This window comes from Natrix helvetica (assembly GCF_964273705.1).
Source record: "Natrix helvetica genome assembly, chromosome: 5".
Classification (NCBI taxonomy): domain Eukaryota; kingdom Metazoa; phylum Chordata; class Lepidosauria; order Squamata; family Natricidae; genus Natrix; species Natrix helvetica.
In genome coordinates this window covers 64,422,557-64,449,316 of record NC_138551.1, presented here as the reverse complement: position 1 = coordinate 64,449,316, position 26,760 = coordinate 64,422,557, and the positions used below count along the sequence as shown (strand labels likewise).

At 38.1% G+C, this 26,760-nt stretch overlaps 1 protein-coding gene across 1 annotated transcript; it reads right to left on the bottom strand.

The window, feature by feature from the left end:
- Positions 1 to 13,765: 13,765 nt before the first annotated feature.
- LOC309393456 (scavenger receptor cysteine-rich domain-containing protein DMBT1-like) lies at positions 13,766 to 24,931 on the bottom strand. Its single transcript, XM_081955728.1, has 8 exons — positions 24,805 to 24,931; positions 23,719 to 23,760; positions 21,997 to 22,141; positions 20,879 to 21,075; positions 19,193 to 19,234; positions 16,627 to 16,805; positions 15,754 to 16,142; positions 13,766 to 15,068 (listed from the first exon to the last, which is right to left on the bottom strand). The coding sequence occupies exons 1-8, from the start codon at positions 24,914 to 24,916 to the stop codon at positions 14,798 to 14,800; spliced, it is 1,377 nt and encodes a 458-aa protein (XP_081811854.1). The 5' UTR covers positions 24,917 to 24,931; the 3' UTR covers positions 13,766 to 14,797.
- Positions 24,932 to 26,760: the final 1,829 nt, after the last annotated feature.

Here is a 26,760-nt window from a genome sequence, read left to right as displayed (position 1 = left end):
ATGTATTAATGAAAAATTGGAAATGTTATATGTACCTAAAATGAAATTTAACCTATTATCTGTAAAAGACCTTGTGAAATGTGGGTTTACAGTAACATTTAAGAATGATAGATGCATTATTGAAAAAGAAGGTAATAGTGTTATTGCCAATTTGGAGAATAATTTATTTATTCTACATGAGAACTCTTTAAATATTGCGAGTTCTGAACCTGGTTATAAGAATAAACAGCCCCATGATAACTGTATACATCTACTTCATAGACGTTTAGGCCATGTAAATTTTAAAATGGTACGTCAAACTGTTATTCTATCTAATGGAATCAATTTGAAACCTTGTTCAAAATATCTTAACTGTAATGCCTGTAACCAGGCTAAAAGTAAGGTTACCCCTGCAAACCGGTTTCAAGGATTCAAGACATCTAAACCACTGGATGTAGTGTTTGCAGACCTAATTGGCCCTAAGAAACCTAGCTTAGGAGGTGCCTGTTATATACTCAGCATTATGGACCATTATTCTAGGTATGGTTTCTGTTATGTAATGAAATCAAAGGCAGAAACTTTCCAACATTTTACTAAATGGTTAAAGTTTGTTGAACATAAGATGGATAAAAAAGTACTTTGCCTAGTCACTGATAATGGGTCTGAATTCACTAATCATAGGTTTACATCAATGTTGGAGAATGCTGGTATAGAACATAGGCGTTCTGCCCCCTACAGGCCAGAACATAATTCATTTATTGAAAGACGTGGTCAATCATTGCAGGCAATGACCAGAACTATGCTGGTTGATTCTGGTTTGTCAGAAAAGCTTTGGGGTGAGGCTATAATGTGTGCAAACCATATTCTGAACATAGTAGTTAACTCAACTACAGGTAAGATTCCTTATACTCTTTGGCATGGTAGGAAGCCTGATTTGAGTTATTTACACACATTTGGTGTCCCTGCTTGGGTGCATATTCCCTCACAGACTAGACGGAAGGATCAAAGCAGAGCTAGGAAGATGGTTTTTGTTGGGTACAATTCCAATCATAGATTGTTTAGGTTCTGGGAACCTGGAACTCGGAGAATTATGCACAGTGCTAGTGCTAAATTTTCAGAACATGTTGGTTGGGAGAAGCTAGAACAAGAGTTTCACAAGGTTTGTGATGATATAGATGTTGATCGTTTAGTTAATCATGATACACCAAATGAGCAGTTAGAGAATCAGGATGGTCCATCTATTACTCTGAAAAGGGAGGAAGATGTAGATGTAGAATCTACTCGTGAGGTGGAACAGGATGATTCTGTAAGTCCTGTATTGCCTAGGAGGTCTACTAGGGACAGGCATCCACCCGACAGATACCAAGCCAGTGTAGTATTGCAAGTTAGCATAGAACCTTCTAGTTTTGCAGAGTTAAGGCTGTATCCTGAAAAGGAAAAGAAATTGTGGAAAACAGCTATGGAGAAGGAGTTGAAATCCTTACAGGAATTGAAGGTTTATGAAGAAGCTAGGCTCCCTTCAGGGGAGAGTGCAATTGGCTGTAGATGGGTGTTTAAAATTAAAAACGATGCTGCTGGCAATGCCATTTATAAGGCTCGTTTAGTTGCTCAAGGGTTTTCCCAAACTGAGAGGGATTATGATGAGGTTTTTGCTCCGAGCTTGAAAGCCTCTACGTTGAGGGCAGCATTGGTGTGGGCTGCTAAGTATCGGTGTAATGTTACCCATATTGATGTTGAAACAGCGTATCTGCATGCTCCATTGCAGCATACCATTTATATGAAGATGCCACCAGGTGTGGATTCTAATGGCCAGACTGGTTGTTGGAGACTTAAAAAGAGCCTTTATGGTTTAAAACAGTCCGGTTTTGAGTGGAACAGATGCATAGTAAATGAACTAAAAGCTATGGGATTTATTCCAGGTTTGGCTGATCCTTGTTTATTTAGACGGGTGAAAAATGGTTTGATCTCGTTGTTGCTTTTGTTCACGGACGATATAGCTATTATTACTAGGTCTGAGCAGGAAGCTATTGACATTGTTTCACAATTAGAGAGTAAATTTAAAATCCGGAATTTGGGTGAAATTAAGCATTATCTGGGCTTAGACATGGTTAGAACCAGTAAAGGTTTTAAGCTGTCGCAGGCTGGTAAAATTAATCATTTACTTAAGAAATATAGCATGGAGCTATGTAAGACTGCAAAGACACCAATGGCATTGGAGTTTAAACCTGAGGTTACTGAGGGTACTGGTTTTGATAAGGGAATCTATCAATCTTTGATAGGTAGCCTAATGTACCTAAGTAATTGGTCTAGACCAGATATATCATTTAGTGTGAACCAACTGGCTAGATTCAATGATAGTCCTTCAGAGAGGCATTGGCAAGCAGCAAAGCGTGTGCTGCGTTATTTGAAGAAAACTATCCACTATGCATTATATTTAGAACCGAATAGGGATTTAGTTTTGACTGTTTATGCTGATGCTAATTTTGCAGCTGCTATAGATAATAGGAAGTCAACTTCCGCCATAGCCTTTATGCTAGGTGGTGTACTGATTGGATGGAAGTCGATACGACAGAAACACATAAGCTTATCCACAATGGAAGCTGAGTTTTCATGTTTGTCGTTGACATGTACTGAGCTGATATATTATAAGCAGTTGCTTATAGATATGGGATTAAGTATCAATGAACCTTTTACTGTTTATGAAGATAATCAGGCAGCAATAAAAATGGCGACTAGTTTAGCTATTAAGACGAGATCGAAGTATACTGATTTGAGGTATCTTAATGTTCGACAAAGCATTAAGGATGGCCTGATAAAGTTGGAATATTGTTCAACTGAAGACAATTTAGCAGACAACTTCACTAAGGCACAAAGTTCAGTGAAACATACCTCATCATGTGAAGGTTATCATCTTACATTGTGAGTGGATATATTGATCTACCCAAAGGGGAGAATGTTAGGGTGTAACCAACAAGTTGGGTAGACAATATATTGCACCAGGCATGTTATGTATCTTTAAGAGAGGAACTCTGCTAATTAGTAGATTACAGCATTTAAATTGCAGCTGATGTTGTCTCTCTCTCTTTTTCTCTCTCTCTCTCTCTCTCTCTCTTGATTGATGTATGATAACTGCTGTATAACGGTTACTACTGTTGCTATTACTTACTGTGTGTAAGTTATTTGCTACTTGTATCCAAGTTATCTTGGTAGTATTGGACTGTTTTTTCTGTGTATGACTTTTTGGCTGTGTTTATGGATTTTGCTATATTCTTCAAAAAGTAAAGTTTATTTTGTTACTTTACTATCCATTATTCAGTGTGGTTGCTTTATCTATCGCACGCTGCGTATACTTTACAGGGTTGCTCTGTTATAACCTCGACCTGGGGTTCATTGCTAGTGCTTAATCGCACTAGAACCTAACACTTAGCAACAGAAAATTTGGGCTCAATTCTGGTGCTAATTCAAACTCTACCTGTAGTTACGCATTTGCTAAAAGTTAACACTAACTTGATGGTTCATAATCAAATCAAAATAAACCTCACTGTAAGACTGATCGCCTGCTTAGAATACACACAAGTGACAATTTCTTGGGATTGTGGAGTTCCATTTATTAAGCTTCCATATGTACTACTGTTACGTATGGAATGACTTTGTGATAAAAAGATCAGAGAAAAGGAAGACATAAAATCCCACAAGCAGAATTTATCTTGCATTCCTAAAATCACACGGTGAAATTAAACACGGTTTCATCCATCCGATGAGCAGTTCCCTTTCTGAAAAGTTAGTGGCACACTTTGAGAAAATTGAATTACCCCTGGAAAGTGGGAAGTGAAGGACTTTCAGTCCTACTCTTCTTAGAAACTCTATAGCAGCTATTTATTTTTCTCTAGACTAATTTTTATGCCAGGAAGGATTTCTTCAATTGGAGGATCAAACTCAAGCCTACCTTCCATGCGAACTGAGGTCTTGATGAAATTTACCTTTCTCTTCTATATTACGTTTGATTGGAAACAGTTTTGATTTTTTTCTGTACAACCTAAAATGAAGGTCAGCAATAGTAAGCGTGGTTTTCCCTGGGTTGATGAACTACAACTCCCAGCAGCCCTTTCAATGAGCTTCCCAGGACCTTCTGGGAAATGTCATTCAGTGACATCTAAAGGGCCATGTTTGGCCTTAGAACTGGTTCATTCAGTCCTAATACACATAGAAAAGTGCTGTTCACTAGGAACAGATACACCTATTTTGAAAACTATATTGCCACAATACCATTCTGAATTTCAGTTGCAACATGTCCTCATGTGTTCCTTAGATCAAAATAAAGAAAACACTGATCTGATATACATTCCCAGATGTTTTGGATTTGAGAGCTAAGATCTAAAAATCCTCTTCATTTCTTTCTTTTGCTGTAACTCTTTAGCATGCAAATATACAGACGATCTGCTACCTTCGAATAATTGTGGTGCCAACTGATTTTAAAGAAAATTGCAACCGTAATGAATAGCAAATTTTATCTTCTTGCACAGGCAGTAAATTTTGTAAAAGAATAAATGAATGCTTAGTCACTAATATGAAATATATTATATTATTTTAAAATGCAAAAAAAAAAGAAATGAGCTCCGAGGGTGACCTTTGTGGATTTGGCATGCTTATAAAGTTGTTTATTATAACCTCTAGTTTAAAAACCTCCATCTAACTTCCAAGTAAAACAAAGAGCATATGTAACAGTTGAAGACCATGTCTATATCTATAACAGGTAGAATGAGACTTCTGGGAACTAATTGTTCTTTTCTTAAGTGCTGCTTTTTTCCGCATGTCAATGAAATACATTTAATGCTCTGAAGAGGTACTTCCTTTTCTCTTTCTGTTTGGATCATTGTCAGAAGCTGAAAAAATTAAATATATGTGACAAACTGAATGATCACCCTATGTAACCCTACTTAACTAGCAACGTAAGCTATGCAATATTTAAATCATTGTAGCTTACAATTAAGAATACTTTTTTTTAAAATTCTCAGTTAATACTCTATTAGTTCTAACTAATTAGTTAATGTCGGAAGAATAATTTGGAGTTCCAACTCAAACTAGGGTTGTGCAAGAATAAAAATGAGATCCAGACAGCTGTGAGGAAAGGAGAAATATTTATTCCTTAAAGAAAACAGTTTGCTTTTAGAGGCAGCTGCAGAGAAATAGGGTACAGCAGCACCCCATATAGGGGGAGCTTGTCCAGGGTGTGGAAGTATCTGTGTGCTGATTCTAGAGTGACCCTTGAGGGGCATGTGTTTGTAGGCATGTATTCTTGTAAACATGCAGTTCTGATGGGAGACCTAATTTAATTAACTGGTTTTGCAGCTTTTCTCCTTTGATATGAGAGTTAGGTCTGGGTAACTAATTTGGAAGTTTGAACAAATTTGGGTAAAGGATTTTTCCGTTTGCTATTTTTTATTTGATTAATTTAGTTTCAGCTTGACTGTCAATTATCTAAGGGAGACGTTGATTCTCAGACCATTGTGCATTCTATTAAAAGTCATCATGGGTTTGTCAAAAACAGATCATGCCAGATTAATCTTATTGCATTCTTTGATAATGTGACAAAATTAGTGGACCAGAGGAATGCCGTCGACATAGTTTACTTGGACTTCAGTAAGGCTTTTGATAAGGTAGACCATAACCTACTACTAGATAAAGTAGAAGAATGTGGGTTAGACAGCATCACCACCAGATGGATTCGTAACTGGCTGACCAACTGCACTCAAGGTGTACTCCTCAATGGAACTGCATCTACATGGAGGGAAGTATGCAGTGGAGTATCCCAAGGCTCTGTTTTAGGCCCAGTACTCTTCAACATCTTCATCAATGATTTGGATGAGGGAATAAATGGGGAACTCATCAAATTTGCAGATGACATCAAGCTGGCAGGAATAGCCAACACTCCAGAAGATAGGCTTAAGATACAGAAGGATCTTGACAAACTTTAACATTGGGCACTATCTAATAAAATGAAATTCAATAGTGAAAAGAGTGAGGTTCTACATTTAGGCAACAAAAATGGAATGCACAGGTACAGTATAGATGATACCTTGTTCAGTAGTAGCCACACTTGGAATACTGCATTCAGTTCTGGTCGCCACGATGTAGAAAAGATGTGGAGACTCTGGAGAGAGTGCAGAGAAGAGCAACAAAGATGATTAGGGGACTGGAGACTAAAACATATGAAGAACAGTTGCAGGAACTGGGTATGTTAAGTTTAAGAGAAAGAAGGACTAGGGGAGACATGATAGCAGTGTTCCAATATCTCAGGGGTTGCCACAAAGAAGAGGGAGTCAAACTATTCTCCAAGGCACCTGAGGGTAGAACAAGAAGCAATGGGTGGAAACTAATCAAGGAGAGAAGCAATTTAGAACTGAGGAGAAATTTCCTGAGAGTTAGAACAATTAATCAGTGGAACAGCTTGCCTCCAGAAGTTGTGAATGTCCCAACACTAGAAGTATTTAAGAAGATGTTGGATAGCCATCTGTCTGAAACGGTATAAGGTTTCCTGCCTAGGCAGGGGGTTGGACTAGAAGACCTCCAAGGTCCCTTCCAACTCTACTATTGTATTGTATATTAATGTATTAAACGGAGATGGAAACAGTATAAAGAATAAAATATATTTTGATATAAAATTTCTCATATTAAGTAGCAGAAAATGGACCACTTTAGTTCTATATTTCCTGTGTCTTGTTAGATAAATGTACTTCTACTGATTCAAATGTTATAGTTTACTGACAAAGGACTGTAGATAGTTAAATGTAGATATCCCAAAAACATTTGATTGCCTATTATAGAAAACAGGATGTTGGACTAAGCAGGTGTTTTGGCCTAATGAGAAATGTTCTTCATTATAAAAATGTTCTTTATACAGAATCATGCTTACAATATGAAGTGTCTGTTATTCAATTATTTACATTAAGGAAAATTTATTGGGTTTCATTTTACTATATTTTGCAACTGCTCTAAAGGACATCATATTTTAAATAAATGAATCTGTACATTCCATCTAATATCCATAAAAATGATAGTATTTCTGCCATCCTAGCAAGTTCATTAACTGAGTCATTCTTCTCTCAACATCCAGATCTGTGTTTCAATGTTATCTTTCAAGCCTGCTTCAATATTTATTTTAAAGTAAAAGAATTGATAAGGGAACTCAAAGTCAAGGGAGGGAGGGAGGGAGGGAGGGAGGGAGGGAGGAAGGAAGGAAAGAGAGTGAGAGAGTGAGAAAGAGAAAAAAGAAAATGAGTTTTTCTGAATGATGTGGTGGCTTAGTGGTGAAAACATTTGCCTCAGATTCAGAAGGTTGAGAATTCATTCCTAGATAGCGGCAGATATTTTTCTCTCAGAGTGCAAGGAAAACATATTTCCTGCGAACTCCAAGTAGGTAAATGCTGAGCTCTACTGAGTTACCCTGACTCTACCCGAATTAATGGTTTACAGGACCAAAAAAAGAAAAGTTTGTCTAGTATTAAACTCTGCATACTTATATGTTGGTTGTTGAAGAGGTCTTTTTGTTTCTTTCTTCACTTTTTTATTGTCTCTTTTGACTGGTGTTTAAATGTGGCTATTATCTATGTGTCTATTGATAGCTGATTTGTTTAAATGGCAAGTCTCCAGGAATTCCCTATAATTTTTTGAATTTAGTTTGGTCTAGGATGCTCACTGTTTCCCAGGTGAAACTATGGGTGAGTCTGTCCATGTGTTATGAGTTTAAGGAATTTTCATCATGTATTCTGACTGCTAGTTGATGTGGATGCATTCTGCTAATCTTCTGCCTCTCTGTAGTACATAGTTGCTGTCATAGTCCTTACACGGCATGGTATAGGCAGCATTTCCTGCCTATTGCTGTTTTCTCAGTTCTGAAGTTGTATGAATTTACTCTTAAGCCTTGGTCTTGTGCATTCAAAATTATGGCTAAGAACGGAATGTTTCTTCAACATTCCGTTCTTAGCCATTGACAGGTCTTTTTGTTACCTCCTTTACCTGGTAGAATTATTTTTAATGTACTGGCCGTGGATATTTGTCTTGCCATGTCACTTTCTTGGAGGGAAGCATGGTCTCTCCAGTACTCAGTAAGCCTTCATGGAGCGCTCTTCTTCACATTCCTAGTATTATTAAAAAAAACCTATATATTCCTAGTATATATAGGAAAATTCCTAGTATATAGGAAAACCTCAATAATACACAGGCAAACTCAAGGTAAACCGGATATTGTGTCCAAAATATCTGTCTTCCTTTCACTGAGTTTATTTGGCTTTTATAAAGTTTTTACAAGCAAAGCACAGAGTAACAACACATTGCTTTCGGTTCACTCCCCCAAATCTTCCCTAGTGAATCAAGAATGCTATTCAGGCCAAGGATACCTCATGCCTTTGCTCTGGTGAATTAATGAGCTAATAGATAACGGCTGTGCATCACCTTTCCCTTATTCCCGCATCTGGTTCTGCTAATTAGGTGAGCTTGTAGGTTTCCAAGATAACCAGCTACTGAGATCATGGTAATTTCTACGCATGCCTTTACATAGCTTTACCTCTCATTCCTACATTTTACCACTTGCTCTAATATAGTTATTATGAATAATGCAAAAATTTACACATTTTGATAGTAAAGCGTCTGATGTAGTATGTACATTTATGAAGATAGCCATAATTAGGATATGATTCCTACTAAAACTTTGGATCAGTTTCGTTTTTCAACCTTCCCTGGTATCTCCTTTCAGGTTTTCTCCCAACCCATTGAGTAGCCTGATTTGCAATGTCGATTTGAACCAAGATAAGAGCTTGATTGAACTAAAGTAACAACTTGACTACTTCTAATAGCTCTGGAAATTCTGAAAGACTGTGAAATTGTGTTAAAATTTTCTCTTTACAAGGGGACTAATACTAATAACTGAAAATCTGAAAGAATATTTATTTCCCCCACCTTTTCATACGATCTATGTGTGAGGGTGAATCTCTGTATGTGCACACGCGCGTACATATATAAATTTTGTTGAATGTTGTTGTACATCAGCTTAGGCAAATAACATAGTTCTAACTGAATAATATAATTCTAACCAAACGAAACAAGGGGACTGATAGCATTAAAAGTTGGACAGGAGTGCGGAAATAAAAGAAAACAGAGATATCCCTCAAGTCATAATCTATATCATCGAATCAGCCTACCAGGTTTTCTAATGATTCTGTTACTGAATGTAGGGTATGCTTAATTTATCATTTAAGTGTAATTAGTAGGTGAGAGGGCCAACTTGGCATATTTAATTAGTTTTAATTTGAATGAGTGAACTTGTATATACGTAGTTGGCTAGACTATATGATGCTGTATCAGCCCAGACTGAAGGAATTGAGAAGAACGGTTGTAGTTTACTAGTCTTATCTAGAGACTCTTCTGCTTCATTGAAGGATCTGAGAATTTACATTGTAAGTTAAGTTAAAGCAGCAGCACAAAGACTTGTTGATACAGTGTCCATCCCATTGCCTAAAAGCCACTCTATGTGATCTACCTATGATGTAGAGCAGGGCATCACACACTGGCCACGCCCATGCCGGGTTTAGCGAAGGGGGGAAAGGTCATGATATTTCATGTGATGAGTTTGATACCCCTGATGTAGAGAATCTGAGGCTCTTTAAAACTCACAAGCATTCACGTATGGTCTTTTTCATATTTCCATCTAAAGACCTCATGATTTCCATTATGGGCAATTTTACTATATCATCAGTCTATGTCAGTAGCACATAAAGCAGAGCCTCTTCATAATAAGTATTGTGTAAAGGTTATGCATGGGAAGGCTTTGTTAGCCCCCTGTTCTCATAATCAAATAATTTTCTGGTAAGGGTTGGATTGATAGTCATCTGTTTTTCTTATAGTAGGAAGGGATCCATTACGCTTGTAAGGATTGGTGAATTCCAGAATAGTCTGAGGGGTTTCCAGGTGAAAGGTTTGGAAACTGTGCCAAAAAGCATTTACAAAATCTTGAAGAATGTTGAGCCATTACTTTCAGTAAATCATATTCCATAAGAAACAATGCTTGTTTTTCACTTTATTTTTAAAAGCTTGCCTGAGCTTTAAAAGTTTTCCTGAGTGTCTAAATCTATGTTGGATTATAGCAATTTGCTGTGCTTGGAGCCACAGTTATGCTTGGCCAGAAAAATGCATAACCCAAGCATTACAGCAATATTGGTTCTGAAGGAGCTGTACCAATTTCCAATTTGACGCTGAACTGTGTTTGGTGTGACTATAACAATTTACAAATCTGTATGTAAGTTAGAACCTGAAGATCATTCCCTCTCTCTTATACCATGTTTTCCCCCAAATAAGACCTCCTTGGATAATAAGCCCAGTGGGGCTTTAGCGCATGTGCTAAAATAAGCCCTCCCTCCAAAATAAGCCCCTCCCAAATATTGCAACACAGCAGCAGCCATGAGGTGACCATGCTCCCCACCTCCTGCATCTCAAAAATAATAAGACCTCCCTGAAAATAAGGCCAAGCGCTTATTTGGGGGGGGGGCGTCAAAAGAAAATAAAACCCTGTCTTATTTTCAGAGAAACACGGTATATCTGAGACAGTAGATATTTTTTAGAAGATTACTTTGCTAGAAATTTCATGCTGCCACCTAAAAAAAGCCATTCTTGATAACAAGTCTGTGAAATTATTTGCCCATTGTGCTACAGTTCGCATATAGCACAATAGATGCTTGTCTCCATTTCAAAATATATCCTTTCCTGTAAGGCTTGTGGCAGTGACGTGCAGTCAGGGGAGGCAGGGGAGGCAGAGCCTCACCATTCTCACCATGAAAATAAAAAAAATTACTCTGGAAAGCTGCGAAAGTGGCTGTGAGAGGCGCGCGCCTTGGTTTAGCCTCCCTGGACATCGCAGCAGCAACCCCAAGTGTGCCGATCTCGACATTTTTTGCATCGGGTGAGCCTGGGATCCTTGCAAGGGACCACATGTACAGGAGGCTCCTCAGCGCCAGCCTCAGATCAGCGCAGCCTAGATCCCCCTCATGTTGGCTCAGGAAGGAAGGGAATGGGACCACGTGTGCAGGGGAAGGGGACCGCGGCTCGCGCTGATCTGAGGCTGGCGCTGAGGAGCCTCCTGCACACGTGATCCCATTCCCCTTGCAAGGATCCTGGGCTCGCCCGATGCAAAAAATGCCTAGGTAACATCATCAGTGCTAGAAGGGAGTGGGGGGGGGGAGGAGGAGAAAGGAGAAGTTTCTCTTCTCAGAAATGTCTTCTCAGTGGAGCTGTGGCAGTCTGCCTGTCCCTTTCTGACATTTCTGAGAAGAGAAACTTCTCTGGTCAGCTGTGCCCGTGAGATCGGAGAAACTATGCGGTTTGATGACGTCACCAGCCTCACCAGCCATAAACCTCACCGCACGTTACTAGCTTGTGGTCAAATTGGGCTTTTGAATCTTTATTTTTTCTTTTTAATCTGAAGTTCTTCTGAACTGTATCTTTTTGGTACACATAATAGCATTTTATTATTTTAAAGATGTAGATATTCTTAGGTTTCCCAAAATAAGGGTTCTTCTGGTTTTTACAGTTTATATGGTAAAAATATTTTTATTTTAAATTGTTTTCATTTCTTGTAAAATTTAACATATGTTGTATTTTTCTCTGGGACTGTTTCATGAAATAAAAGCAGTATTGTGCCACTCTTATTGCGTCCGCAGATAACTGCCCTGCCGCCCTGTTTAGGGTGACCCGCTCCCTCCATTCACAGAGGCCGCGGGAAGCCCCTTTGCAGGGTAGAGCAGAGGAATTTGGGGAATATCTGCAGGACAAAATCGCTCAGATTCGCAGCGAGTGGGTCCCCTTTAGCGGTCTAGAAGGGACGTCGGAGGTGGGTCTTGAGGCGCCATCCTGGGAGGAGTTTGACTCTGTTACTTCTGACGATATGGACAGGTTACGTGGGCGACTGCGAGCCACCACATGTTTACTGGACCTGTGTCCCTCCTGGCTTATACTGGCATCGTGGGAGGTCACACGAGGCTGGCTCCAGGAGCTAGTGAACGCTTCGTTGAGAGAGGGGTTCTTGCCGGCCGTCTTAAAAGAGGTGGTGGTGAGGCCCCTACTCAAGAAGCCTTCCCTGGACCCAGCTATGTTAGCTAACTATCGTCCCGTCTCCAACCTTTGCTTCCTGGCGAAGGTTGTAGAGAGTGTGGTGGCGCAACAGTTCCCACGTCACTTGGAGGAAATGGATTATCTGGACCCGCGCCAGTCCGGCTTCCGGCCCGGTCATAGCATGGAGACGGCTTTGGTCGCGTTGGTGGATGATCTCTGGAGGGCCAGAGATGGGGGTTGTTCCTCCATCTTAGCCCTATTAGACCTCTCGGCGGCTTTTGATACCATCGACCATGGTATCCTATTGCATCGTCTGGAGGGGTTGGGGATGAGGGGCACCGTTTTGCGGTGGTTCTCCTCCAACCTCTCTGGCCGAGCTCAATGTGTGTTGACAGGGGGGCAGAGGTCGACCCTGAGGCTGCTCACTTGCGGGGTGCCACAGGGGTCAGTCCTCTCGCCTCTCCTGTTCAACGCATACATGAAGCCGCTGGGCGAGATCATTCGTGGGTTCGGGGTAGATTACCATCTGTACGCTGATGACACTCAGCTGTACATCTCTACCCCGAACCACCCCAACGATGCCGTCGAAGTGATGCCCCGGTGTCTAGAAGCTGTGCGGATCTGGATGGGAAGTAACAGACTCAAGCTCAACCCGTCCAAGACGGAGTGGCTGTGGCTACCGGCACCCCGGTTCAACCAGTTGCTGCAATCACTGTCCATTGGGGGTGAACAGCTGGCCCCCGTGGATCGGGTACGCAATTTGGGCGTCCTCCTGGATGCCCGGCTGTCAATGGATGACCATGTGACGGCCGTGGCAAGGGGGGCGTTTCACCAGGTTCGCCAATTGCATCCCCTATTGGACTGGAACGCCCTCTGCACAGTCACCCATGCACTTGTGACGTCCCGACTGGACTACTGTAATGCTCTCTACATGGGGCTCCCCTTGAGATGCACCCGAAGGCTGCAGTTGGTCCAGAATGCGGCCGCGCAGACAATTGCGGGAGTTACTAGATACTCCCACGTAACACCTCTCCTGCGCGGGCTGCACTGGCTACCTGTGGCTTTCCGGGTGCGTTTCAAGGTGTTGGTTATCATCTTTAAAGCGCTCCATGGCACAGGACCTAGCTATTTGCGGGATCGTATCCTGCCCCATACATCCCTTTGGCCAATCCGCTCTCACAGAGAGGGACTCCTCCGGGTGCCGTCCACTAGGCAGTGCCAGCGGGCGACGGCCAGGAGTAGGGCCTTCTCTGTGATGGGCCCGACCCTCTGGAATGACCTACCCCCTGATATCAGAACCACCACCGATCTCCGCTCCTTCGTAAGAAGCATAAAACCCACCTGTTCAATTCAGCCGGCCTGGCCTAATCCCAGCTTTAGTCCCTCCAATCCGTATTTTTAATGTTTAGGGGTGAGTTTTAGGTTGACTTTTAACTTTTATCATCTTGTACAGCTATTAGGTTTAATTCAATTTTAAGGGTATTTAAGGGTATTTATCTTTTGTATTTGGTTTTTTAATGAGATGCCTGTACACCGCCCCGAGTCCCTTCGGGGAGAGGGGGCGGTCTATAAATTTTGAAATAAAAGAAAAAGAAATCTTCAAAAGTAAATACATATAGTAATTCATAGGTTTGGTTTTTCTATAAAAGTAGTTCTCCTTGTACCAAAATAATAAGCTCACTCTTAGTTTGCAAAGATAGCAATTTTATTGCAATGCATTGGAAGCAAAATACAATTTCCGATAATTTGAAATTAATTTAGTGACAAAGCTTTTGTATTCATATATACAGCATGGAATACTAAAACTTTTTATTTTTGTAGCTCATTCACCTTAGGGGTCCTTTAAAAATTATCCTTTCTCTCATTAGTTTAGCAAACCACATGTTGGCCTATATTGACCCCTTTAGTCTTCAACAAATTATTCAATTTATTAAAAGTCTGACCAAATCTTAATATATCATGTAACTTCTCAGACAGCAGAAGCTGCCTCATAAAGTGCCATTGGTGTGTGAGAGAAAGAAGAATAATCCACAATCATTTTCAGAAATAGTTGAAGTAATTTTGCTTTTCAGAGCATGAAGGGATGTTACAATACATGATAGATTTATACAATTTAGATATTAAATACAACTAGTATGTATCCTTCCTGTGTGAAATACAGGGACATATTTTTTTTCTGTGTAGGTTGACTATTAAAATTTGTATATATTCTGTGTCAGACTTTAATAAAATAAGAATGACAAAACATATGAAGAACGTTTTAAAAGTTAGCTGTTTTCTAATCGTTTTACTAAGAGTATGTTATTGATGGACTCTCAGATATTTTAAAGGCTAACAATCATCATGAGGAACACAAACCTCAACTGGACTTTGGCATTTTTATATATAAAGTGCTTATATAAACGGCCTGTTTATGTTATGATCTACTACATCAGCAAATTGCACAGCCATTTAGGAAAAGTCCTTGTCTATGTAAAATGCTGTTTAGACTAATTTTCCTTTCCCTCACCCCCTAATATTGCCTGATGAAGAGCTCTGAAGATCTTTAAAAAGTTGTTTTAATATTTCATTCGCTTTTAGTTACTTGTATAAAAGATAGTATTCAGCTGTGGATTTGAAATATTTTCTCCATCGAGTAACATGGGTATGATTATTTTTTTAGGTATCTATCTAGCTTTCATCATTTTAACCAGAAAACATAGTCAAATGGGGGAGATCCTTATTTTTGAACTTCATTTTCATCCTTCAGAAGTCTAAGTGGTCCCACAACAACATTAACCTTCTCCTGAGACTCATCCAGGCCTCTCTTTTTTCTCATTAAGCATCCCTGGTGGCATCTAGATGAACGATCATCTGCTCTACACACTACGAATTTACATTGTAGGTATACTGAATTGTGCATGTTAAGGAACTTAAAGGAATTGAATTGGAAACGAACTACATTGTTTGTCGGTGCGGGCAGGCTTCTATAAGTAGAGTCTCGTGGGCATCTGAAAAATAAAAGAAAATATTGTTGTGTCAGGTATGCCAAGATGCTTATTTCAAATATTTTATTACAGGGTAATGATGTATGTAATTCCTAAATTTCTGCATTAGATTAAAGCTGATGATTATAAGATGCACTAGAGAGCAATGGGGAAAGCATATATTGCAATATTGGAATATCAAAATGAATAAATAAAACCCAAATTTGGGGCTTGTAAAAGTGCTTTAAGATATGTACTTGGGAGGGAAAGTAATATGTTGTTAGTACAGAGGACTGTATAGTGAGAGCAAGGCAATGGCTCTGTAGTAATAACTATTTTTGTACAAAGTATGTGAAATTGACCATAATCTAAAGAAAGTTTGGTCATTAGTATACATTTTGTGACCAATCAATTCAGCCCATAATATCCTTTTATTCGCCTTAGTTTTTGTATATGTGATTGAATTATTTGATATTAACTCTTAATTTTATAATTTGATATTAACACTTAACATTCGATAATTTAAGTGAAATATTAACATCACCTGGTATTATTTTGTTTGAAAATGAGTTATTATAGTTTGCAGTTCTTTCTATACTGTGTTAAGAAATATGCAGAAAATCTCATTCAGAATCTATGTGTCTGACACAATGGCAATTTCTTTGTGGCAACGTGGATTATGGTTCTTACATATTTAATACACACTTACCCACTTCGGATTAAGTCATAGGTCAATGTTCTAAAATCATTACTATCTGGAGATGCGATACATGTGTCTAAGAAGAGTAACATATTTGGATCAGCAGTGTGCAGAGTAGCTTGGAGATATAAATTCTGGTTGAGTGAAACGTAGTATGGTGATCCCACAACTTTACGGGCGAAGGATAATGATGAATAGAATGCCAGAGACACATTGCAATGGCCAATACGCCTTTCAGTAAGGTCAACAGCATTTTGGGCAACAAACATTGTTTCTACTATAGTGTTTTGCTTCATTTCACACATAATATGAAATTGAAAGTTTTTCTTTCTTGTAATAATATAATCGGAGTCGATAGTCTTGATTACATTGTAATAAATTATTGTCTCATTCTTCACCTAAAAAAGCACAGAAAGACAGAAAAAGTAATCAACAGTAGCGACATAAAAACACTAATTAAACATCATCATTTTAAAGACTACTATTATTTTAGAATTATAGTAACAAAAGTGATGTTAACAAAAACCATGTTACCCATTACAAAACATTTCAGCAGCCCCAATCCTGGCTTTTCCTCGGATTATAAAGTAGGGAATCAGTCTCAAAGACATTGATTTTTTTTCTCCCTTCCAAAATTCCCCCTTTTAAAATTTTAATTGTAATATTAGATCCAGTTAATGTGTTCAAAGTTAAGCAGAATTTCTTAAACCCAATATCGGAAATTAACTTTAAACTTACATTTCATATTGCTATTAAACATAATTGTTTGTAACATTAGTTCAATTTAAAACCCAATCCAGAGTACATTTTCTTATAGTAATAGTTAAGACAAGAAGAGAGAGCAAACCGTTATTAGCTTTAAGAACAACAAATGATTCTCACCCTTGTCTTTGTGTTACAGCCATAGAATGGTATAACAAAATAAACAAAACCTCTTATAATTTGGGATCTACATGATCCATCTAGGGTATTCAGGTAAACCTGTGATGCATTATAGCCGAGTGAATTGAGATAGGGTATGCTAATCCGTGCACGCATGAATCCATCAGCACATGAAAGTCCTAAATAATAACACAGAGAAACGTTAAGCAAAATACAAATACATCCAAGGATTACTATTATTTTAATTATTGAATCTGCTTGTGGACCAAATAAACTAATTAAGAAATATCTCTTCTACTTAGCCAGCAAAGGAAACTTTCATTTTTCCTGAGAGTAGAAGCATCCAAATCAAATAATGCATAGAAAAGTGGGTTTATCAGAAATAGTTATGAACTTTTCATCTTTTCAGAAATATTTATTTATTTATTTATTTGAACTTATTAGTCACCCCCTCTCCCCATATGGGAGAGAGAGGGGGGAGAGAGAGAGACAGTGAGAGACAGTGGGAGGGAGAGGGAGGAAGGGAGAGGGGGGAGAATGGGAGAGGGAGGGAGAATGGGAGAGGGAGGGCGGGAGGAAGGGAGAGGGAGGTAGGGAGGAAGAGAGAGAGAGAGAGAGGGAGAGGGAGAGGGAGAGGGAGAGGGAGAGAGATCCACATGCCAGTAATGCAAACCACACAATCATCAACCAATTTTCAGAGTGCTTAATGTCAGTAAGAGAAGTTGATCATTGTGTTCTGAGAAGTACAGTCATGGACCTTTGAACTAAAAAAAATGGAAAATCACAAGCCTTAACACAACTAATTGGTTTCAGTGAAACTTTTATTACCTTATTTAGAATGTCAAATTCCACTTCTCTCTAGAAGCTAAACAATTCATTTTATAAATGCTCATGTTCTATATAATCAAAATAATGTTAGATGAGTCCCATCTGAAATCACTTCTTTGTGTATGGTGTGTACATAATACAATACTAAGCTCAGTATTGTATTGTCACCATATATTAAGTTTCAGTCAAAACTAAGAAATAAACTGCTTTATCATGCCACAACTTCATCTCTACTATCTTTTCATAATTGTGTCAAAGGATAAATGTCATGTTTAAGCCTTCCTCAATCTGTTGTCCCGGCATTCTAGCTTTGAGAAGACTATCAGTTATGTACAAATGATTCCAGAACGCTTCCGATTCTTACAAATATATTTTACAACCAAGATTCTAAAAAAGAAAAGTTATAGTTCTTGCATCTGTAATGCAAACTGGGAATCTGAAAATACAACCAAGGTGAATATCTTCACCGAACTAGTGGTTCAACAGTTCAATTTACAGTAACCAACCCACTTTCTTCTACCAACATAATGATAATGAGAATATTTTTCTTTTTTTATTAGTTTAGGATTTTAATGCTGGATAACTTCACAAGTTTACATGCAACTAAGAAATTCAAAAATCTGGATCAAGAATCAGAGCACACACTGTGGTCAGCTTGAATCCTTGCCACTCAAACACATGGGACAATACCATATTAAAGTACTATATGTGAAATGTATTTCTGACATGTCAAATTCATTATATGAGACATATATTATGGTATTATATCTCTAGAAACCATGAAAAGGAAATAAATGCAAGATTTTCTGAAGGAAAAAGGGCTGAAGGGGTTGCTAAGATAGATGTTCAAACTTCTGCACTTCTAAATTTCTAAATTTCTCATTCTAAATTTCAAAAGGAAAGTAGGAAAAAGGAGTAAGCCTGTAATCTAAATTCAGTTTAAAGAGGGATGAAAGATTTACTTAAAACCAAGTAAAAGGAAAGCTGATTTGGAATTAAATATTCATTAAATTATTAAGCAATTATAGCAGCGTTGGTCTGTGAATAGAACCATTTCATTAGGCTAATGCTGAAATTGATTCAAAATGATATTCATGATTGCTGGGCTATCTAATAGTTAAAGTCTAACTATTAGACTTTAATCTGTTGCTTGATTTAGACATATAAATGGTGAAAACATAATATTTTTAAAACTTAGGTAGACAATCCCTTGCAGAGAAGGAAAGTACTTCCTAGGTCACAGATGTCAAACTCGCCATATTACAAACTGTTTCATGACATTTTCCCCATTTTCAGAGCTGGGGTGGACCTGGTCTGTGTGTGACTCATCCGGCCCATAGGCCATCAGTTTGACACCCGTTAACCTACTCAAATGATTATGAAATTTTAGACTCTTGACATGCCGAGAATACACTAAATATGACAGTAGTAATTTATGAATGGGTCTTGAACAAAAGAACAAGAAAACTCGAGAAAACTTTATTCTAATATGCCTGCTGCTACTTTGATCCAAACTGAGAGGGGTAGGTAAATCCAGCTTTTCATATTTTTTACAAAGCAAATAAACATGCCTGATTCATCTCATATAGTGGATTCAAATCCTCCTACCTCCATGCCACGATACTTGTACAACATTTGCACGTTTATTCCTAGATAACTTTACCTACCATCTCCAGTGAAGGTTTAACTCTTTACAGCTCATCAATTAAACAATATCAGAGAAAAAAGAATATCTTACTTGTATATTTAGAAGTAGAAACTGGTGTAGTAGGTCTCATTTCTGTGAACACAATAAAACAATTTCATTAAACATGAGATGATTATTACTTTCATCCAATCTGCATACTACTAAAACTCTTTGGTCTGTTTGTTTGTAACCTAAAATTGGGTGAAATTGGAAAGTGCGTAGGGCAACAGTTATTAAACTGAAGAAATTCAAATGGCTTAATTTACAGAATGCTAGGTGCTGTGGCAATTGTGGGAATGAAATTTGGGGAAATTGTGGTCACTTCAGAACCACTGCAACTTCCAACTATACTTCCCAGAAACCCATAGGTTGCATGGCATAGGGGAAGATAGTGGGCTCTATCCCCACATTCTTTCCAACCTCCTTCTGGCCCCTGCATCAGTCATCTGGTGTCAAGCAGTGATTGGCTGCTTTGGAACCAAATCTGAAATCTCATAAAAGCAATGGGTAAGATGGGGAGAACAAGGGTTGGGTGATCTATGCTACGAACGTATGTGATTGGATTACATATAGTGAGGCTTCTACTGAAATATAGAAGTATAGCTGTTGAACAAACTTTGTACAACCAAACTGGATTATACAAGTATTGAAAGGGTTGTACTGAATACTTCTTTTAAGATTTTCAGGTTTACTTTTAAAATTCTAAATGACTTGAAAATAAGATCTGCATTCCATTTATCTATTTTTGAACTTTTAAAAAAGGCATTTCTCCAAGCATTTTAAATACATTATAAGGCACAACTAGAGAAAATATGTTCTATTATGCCATCTCAACTGTGGAACCTTTCGATACAACTGGTACACTGCCAGTAGTCTAGCACCATTTTAAAACATTGTTGATTCTCCTAGTTTAAATATTAAATTAAATTAGTTGTGTTCTGCTCTGTTGCATCTGATGCCTCTTCTAATTAATTATAGCATTGTTATATTGTTGTGTCCTTATTTTGTTTCATTTATTTAAATATTATTCAGTTTCAGAAAGTTCAAAGATGATAAAGATTATTTTGTTCATGAAGATAGGCTGTTGAAATATTCATATGAACCAATGGCCCTACACATGGCACAGGACCTAGTTACCTGCGGGATCACGTCCTGCCCCATACATCCCTATGACCAATTCGCTCGCACAGAGAGGGACTTCTCCAGGTGCCGTCCACCAAACAGTGTCGGGGGGCGGCGCCTAGGAGCAGAGCCTTCTCTGTGGCGGGCCCAGCCCTGTGGAATGACCTCCCCCCTGATATCAGGATTACCTCTGACCTCCGCTCCTTCCGTGTAAAGCTCAAGACCCACCTCTTCCAATTAGCTGGCCTGGCTCAACCATAGTTTTATCCTATTGCTCCTGACGGGTTTTTTAAATTTTTCTAATTTTAACTGAGGGTGTTTTAAATAGCTATTTTAATTTTATTTTTATATATATTTTATGAGTGTTACCTCCTCCAGGTACATGTATGTGTATGTGTTTATTTGTATATGTATTGTATATATATGTATATTGTATGTGTTTTATTGTACGCCGCCCCGAGTCCTTTAGGAGAGGGTGCGGCTAACAAATTAAATTTCATTCATTCATTCATTCACAGTATACAACTAAATAGAAGTTAGTTTAAAACAATATTGAATCCCTAAATTACATCATTAACAGGATACAGGTTAAATGAATTACATAAATAACCTTACCTGGTGGAGTAGATTGGAAACGAGCAGAGAACCCATTTCCTGAGTCACCTGAATCTCTATGCAGCACTATTGTCATTATGTTGGAAGTTGATGAATAGGTATAATTGAGATAGGCGCTAGAACAAATTCTTCCAAGTGGATATGAACCATATCGGAATCCATCATAAATCTCAACATATTCTTTATCACAGTCCAAGCTGTACAGAAATAGATAAATATTTCACTCCTTATCTCTTACTATGCCACCATTTTTCCCCCTTCCATTCAATCACTGATTTTCTGTGACTGCCTGGACAGGTCCCTGTGGTTTTCTTGGCAAACTGTTTTCAGAATTGATTTTTTTCCCCACTGCTTCCTTCCTAGGACTGAGAGAAAATGATTGACCCAAGGTGGCTTTATGCTTAAGGCAGGACTAGAACTCACGGTCTCCCAGTTTTTAGCTTGATGCCCTAACCACTAGTCCTCAATTACAACTATTCATTTAGCCACCATTCAAAGTTACAATGGCACTGAAAAAATGGGACTTATGACTGGTTCTTGGATTTGAAAACGTTGCCAAATCCAGCATCACACAATCAAAATCTGGGCACTTGGCAATCGGCATGTATTTATGACAGTTGCACTATCCCAGGGTCATGTGATTGCCATATGTAACCATTCCAGACAGCTTCCAACAAGCAAAGCCAACGGTTGAAGCTGGACTCACTTAATGACCAAATGATTCACTTAACTGCAATGATTTGCTTAACAACTGTGGCCAAAATAGATTATAATGTTATAAAGTTGGGTGGTACACCTCACTTAACAAATTGTGTTAAATCATTTAAGGAAGAAATAATCACATTAAGCCAAAAGGAGTACCGTACTTAGAGTTTCTTTTAAGGGAGATATTTAAAATCGTAAAGACATTATCTCAGTCAAACTGTGTTGAATTCAGTTAAATATGGAGTTGATTGCTTCATCCCAAATGTATATTATGCCTTGCTAACTCAGTCTGGTTCACTCTGGAATAATAATTATTTGCTGATGTACCCCGATAATGTATTAGTTGTTTACAAAGCCAAAAACACATTTATTAAGCATATAGAAGGAAATAGTTAACGGATCATTCAACTTACTTAATAGAAGAGAACTTTAAATTTATGCGTTCAAGGGGCCTCACTTGAATTTTCCAGACACAGGTCATATTGGTGTGATTTCCAGGATAATAAGGTCCAGAGAAGGATCCATAAGCATTTGTCAGCTGCCCTCCACATTGATTTGCTAGACAACACAAAGACAAATATTGTGCATGTAAGGCACATGAAACTTTGTAGATTTTAAGAATTATTTCCCATGCTACAGTTAATTTCGTTTTGTTATAGGAAATGAGATCAAGAATTCCTTTCCTGCCAGTGTTTTAGAAAAAAATTAAAATTTCTGAGAATTTGGAAGAATACAACATAGGCAATACCATCAATAAATTATTTTACTTTTAAACCGAATTAATTAGGAGAATCTGCAAGGCAAGTGCAGTGCAATGATTTATGATTTTAAAAAAAGAAATAACACACACACAATCACTATTATAGATGTATAAATATCTATTTGCTGACTCTGAAAACCTGTGCTATTGTTACACACACACACACACACACACACACACACACACACACACACACAGAGATTATATATATAAACATGTGAAGCAAAATAGCTGGGGGGTAAAGCCCAATATAGTCGGATTTGGGGAAAACTATCCACAATTGGGCAAAACCTATTTAACAAATGTCTCACTTAACAACAGAAAATTGGGGCTCGGTTGTGGTTGTAAGTTGAGGACTACCTGTAAAAATGACAGTTACATAAACAAAAGCATCCTTTCAGTTTTTGAAACTTCCAAAAGGAAGGATGAGGAAAAAAAGGTAAGACTGATTCAGTGGTGGGTTTCAATTTTTTTTAGAACCTCTTCTGTAGGTGTGGCCTGCTTTGTGGGAGTGGCTTGCCAGCCATGTGACTGAGTGGAAGTAGCTTGGCAGTCATGTGACTGGGGGCGTGGCCAACTTGTAAAATGTGGTGAAACTTACTTAACAACGCTCTTGCTTAGCAACCAAAATGTTGGCTCAGAAATTCTGGCATTTGAAGCACACAAATCTTAAAGCTGTCAAGTTACAAGACCCTTGCACCCCTAACCCTTTAGGAAAAAAACCCCCAGGGATGTTCAAACTTGACAGCTTTAAGACTTCAAGGTTTAGATAGGATTCTTAGAGGTGGGCAGGACGTTTGTTGAGCCATCCAATCAGTGAGTGGTGGGCGGGGCAAGCGTGGTGCAACTGGGCGGGGGGAGGGAGCTGGAACCAGTTCTAAACGGCATGGTAGATTTGAACTGGCAGGAACCCACCCCTGCACTTTCTCCCTAATTCAGTATAATAAGGAAGAGGAGACACATTCTCGTCAGGCTTTCAAGAATCTGTGTATGTAGCTATAGCACTACAGTCCCAGTTGGTTTCTTAATCTGTTTCATCCTATAGGGCTGATATCAGTCTTCAAGGCCTGACTGAACTTTACTCTCTTTCCTTCCTTCAGATGCTATCAGAAGAAAGTTACGAGGAAGTCAGTCTGAGCTTCTTTCTCATGCTTTTGCTGTTTCCGGAGCCTGAAGGGCAGTTTTCTTTAGGTAACATTCATTGCTTCTACTTTGTTTCTCCAGTGTCAACAGGTGGTTCATTGCAATTATTAATAAGAATTGAATTAAATGGATTGTCTGTTATTACAAAACATATGTGCAACATGAATGATACAGAGAATGTCAATAGCCATTTCTCTGAATTAACAAATGAGGATCTCAGATGCAGACTTACTAGGGGTGGTCTCTATCACTGGAGGAGCAGGTGTAGGAGAACCTGTTAAGAAAACAAACTTAATCAAGCAATGAAACATAAATACAGAGGGATTAATATTGGAGACAAACAGAGAACATTATACCTGCTAAATGAAATTAGTCTTATTCGTCTGCCAAAATTTATCAGCGTTATCCCAACTGCTGCAACCAGGTTATTATTAAAATGTCGGTTAATAAAGGGAAGAGATCCCTGTGGTGCTCAAGGCCTTTCAAATGAAGGTGAATAGACTTTCCCTCCAAGCCTGAGTCACCCATGAGCTTTCTTTGGATACAGTGATTCATTTGGCCAACTGCCAATCTATTTAATAGCAGCATTTGGGCACGTACACTGTGTCTACTGCATTCTCATCTCAAAACTAATATATATATATAGTTTTGCATGATGGTCTGATAAAAAAAATGTTTTAGTTCTTTTTCATTATAACAAGCCTGAGGATTACAACTTAATATTCTGTTGAGGAACATGCCCATTAGAGATGTCAAACTGGATTTGTTTAGTCTATGTGCTGCTTTACCCCCCTTTATTTGAATGTGTGTGTGTGTGTGTGTGTGTGTGTGTGTGTTGTATTTGTGCTGATAAATAAATAAATAAATTTATCAGCACAAATACAACACAAATATAAAAAGGCAACATTAAAAATAAAAATATGGTTTTCTGCCTGGATGGTTTTCTGTGATGAGCCGAAGAACAGAAAGAGAGAGTAGTGAGCTTCCTCCCATATTTGGGCATACCAGGGGTTGTAACACAAATACATACCTATTTCCCTGGCTCAGCTGATAAGGAGGAGAGCCTGTGGCTTAGTGGCTAAGACTCCTGCCTAATAGGTAATGCAGCCCAGGTTCAAATCACAGTAAGGGTATGGCTAGCTGATGAGAGCTAAATAGCTTGAAATGGATCCATACTAGTCTCCCTTTATTTATTTATCAGCACAAATACAACACACACACACATATATTCAAAACATTAAACCTGTTCCATTGGAAGAAAAATATGTAAACACATTGCATTTTCTTTCCTGTTGTGTCCTTATATTTCAGATGATACCTGAGCACATGACACCAGCATCTTCTCCATGGTTGCAATTATGAAGGAACCATCCACTATGAGAACATTTCTCCAATCTGTCTTCAGTCCCTTTACAACTCACATCATCCATAGTTATGTTTCCTGAGCCTTGACCAAAGTAAGCTCCTTGAAATGCTTTGTTAGCACGTCCACAACCGAGCTGCCTGCACACGACCTTTGCATCCTTTATATCCCAGGAGTCATCACAGACGGTCCCCCACAATCCATCGCGTAAGATTTCAACACGTCCCTCACACATATTTTTTCCATTGACCAGTCTTATAGATTTATCTGAGAAAGATGAGTCAGAATCCATGTTTTTGAATGTGAAACTGGAAATAATGAGGCATTTGATGCTCTAAAGATGAGCAAACAATTTTTCAAAATGTTGCCAATTAATTAGGATTAGTATAAACTTCTTCTATGAAAAACATAATATATGTTACTTCATAGTATTCATAGTTCATAGCATTCAACTTTAGAATTCTTATGCAGACTTACCAGGCAACATTTCTGAGTGTGAAATAGCATCATGTGAAATAGTTACATTAAAGAAAAGAAATAAGGCATAAAATCTATAATTAGGTTAATTATAGTGGAGCATAATTACTCCCAGTTTTGGGGTAACAGTGCTACAGTTCATCACTAAAAATGATATATACTGGTAATTAGTGAAATTTTCTTTCCCCCACAGTATAAAGCTGCAGGGGCAAAATATTCAGAGAAAAAACATTGAACCTGTGGACATTTCTAACGATATTTCTATACTAGTATTTGCAGAACTAATATTAGCACATAAACTTTCAACATTACTCATGAAGTCCATTTTCTTTAATGATGTATCTTCATATTTGTGACTGAAATATGATCTTGTACTAAGTTTATATACATATAAACTTTTCCTTCAATGTTATACTGTGGAAAAGGAAATTTCCCTGTATGTGTGCACGTGTGTGTGTAAATATATGTATGTGTATACATGTATGTGTGTATATATGTCTGTCTCTGTGTGTGTATTCAAAATTAATTAAAGAAGGTTCATATGGCAAGTATATAGTTCTCTGTCATGAAGAATGGTCAGCTTTCATGCATCTATTTTAATATATCCTTTTGTATATAACATTCTTATTTGAAAAAAAATAAGATAGTTCATATTTATTTTATAATTTGACAATAAATTAGTGCTGAAAAAGTATGGGAAGATACAAAACGTGTGTTGTCCGATATAACTTTAGTTATTTGTTTCATAGAATTCTGACATTGATTCATAGAATATTGTTAATCTTCTCTCATTTGATTGAGAATTACCTCTCCAAGTGGCTTATAACTCCTCCCCCCAAGACTCCCTACATGTTCCTTCCTTTGATCCTTGTCACTTGAAGTGCAATAAGTGATGTGAATATAACAATTATTACTAGACTACATTTTTGATCACTCATCAGTGCATTCTTATAGAAAATAAAAGTGTGAATTTTCTTACTAGGGGCCACTTCTGGCGTGATGGCTGTTTTGATGGTTGTTTTGATAGGAGGTGGAGATGGAGTAGCTGGAGCTAAAAATGGCACCCCAAAAAATCAGAACATATTTATGAGATAATAACAATGAATACAGGCACGAAATAAATTGTATACAGTACGTGAAATTGCCTTACTCCCCAGTATGAGACTGTGGATGATATCTTTAGTAGTAAAGGCTTATATATGTTCACTTACTAAGGATATAAAGGGCTTATATATAATCACTTACTAAGGAAGGATTTTGCATGCTAAACATTTACAATGTTTATTGTTAGATTAGGTAATGGATAGGCACACACAGGCTCAACGGTAACAACACCTCTTTATTAAGTACAAGTGAGAACAATCCAGTGAAGGTTAAGTCTGACACCAGCCCTTTTATAGGGAGCTGTCAGACCCTTCGACCAATAGGATTAAA

Excerpts from the sequence above, each read along its gene's own strand:
- LOC309393456 (XM_081955728.1), bottom strand. The coding sequence starts at position 24,916 with ATGGATGATGTGAGTTGTAAAGGGACTGAAGACAGATTGGAGAAATGT. Across the intron at positions 22,142-23,718 it reads AGTGATAGAGACCACCCCTA|CAAATCAATGTGGAGGGCAG; the intron begins GTAAGTCTGCAT and ends TGTGTTGTCTAG. Across the intron at positions 16,806-19,192 it reads TTCTACTTCTAAATATACAA|GACTTTCATGTGCTGATGGA; the intron begins GTAAGATATTCT and ends GTTATTATTTAG.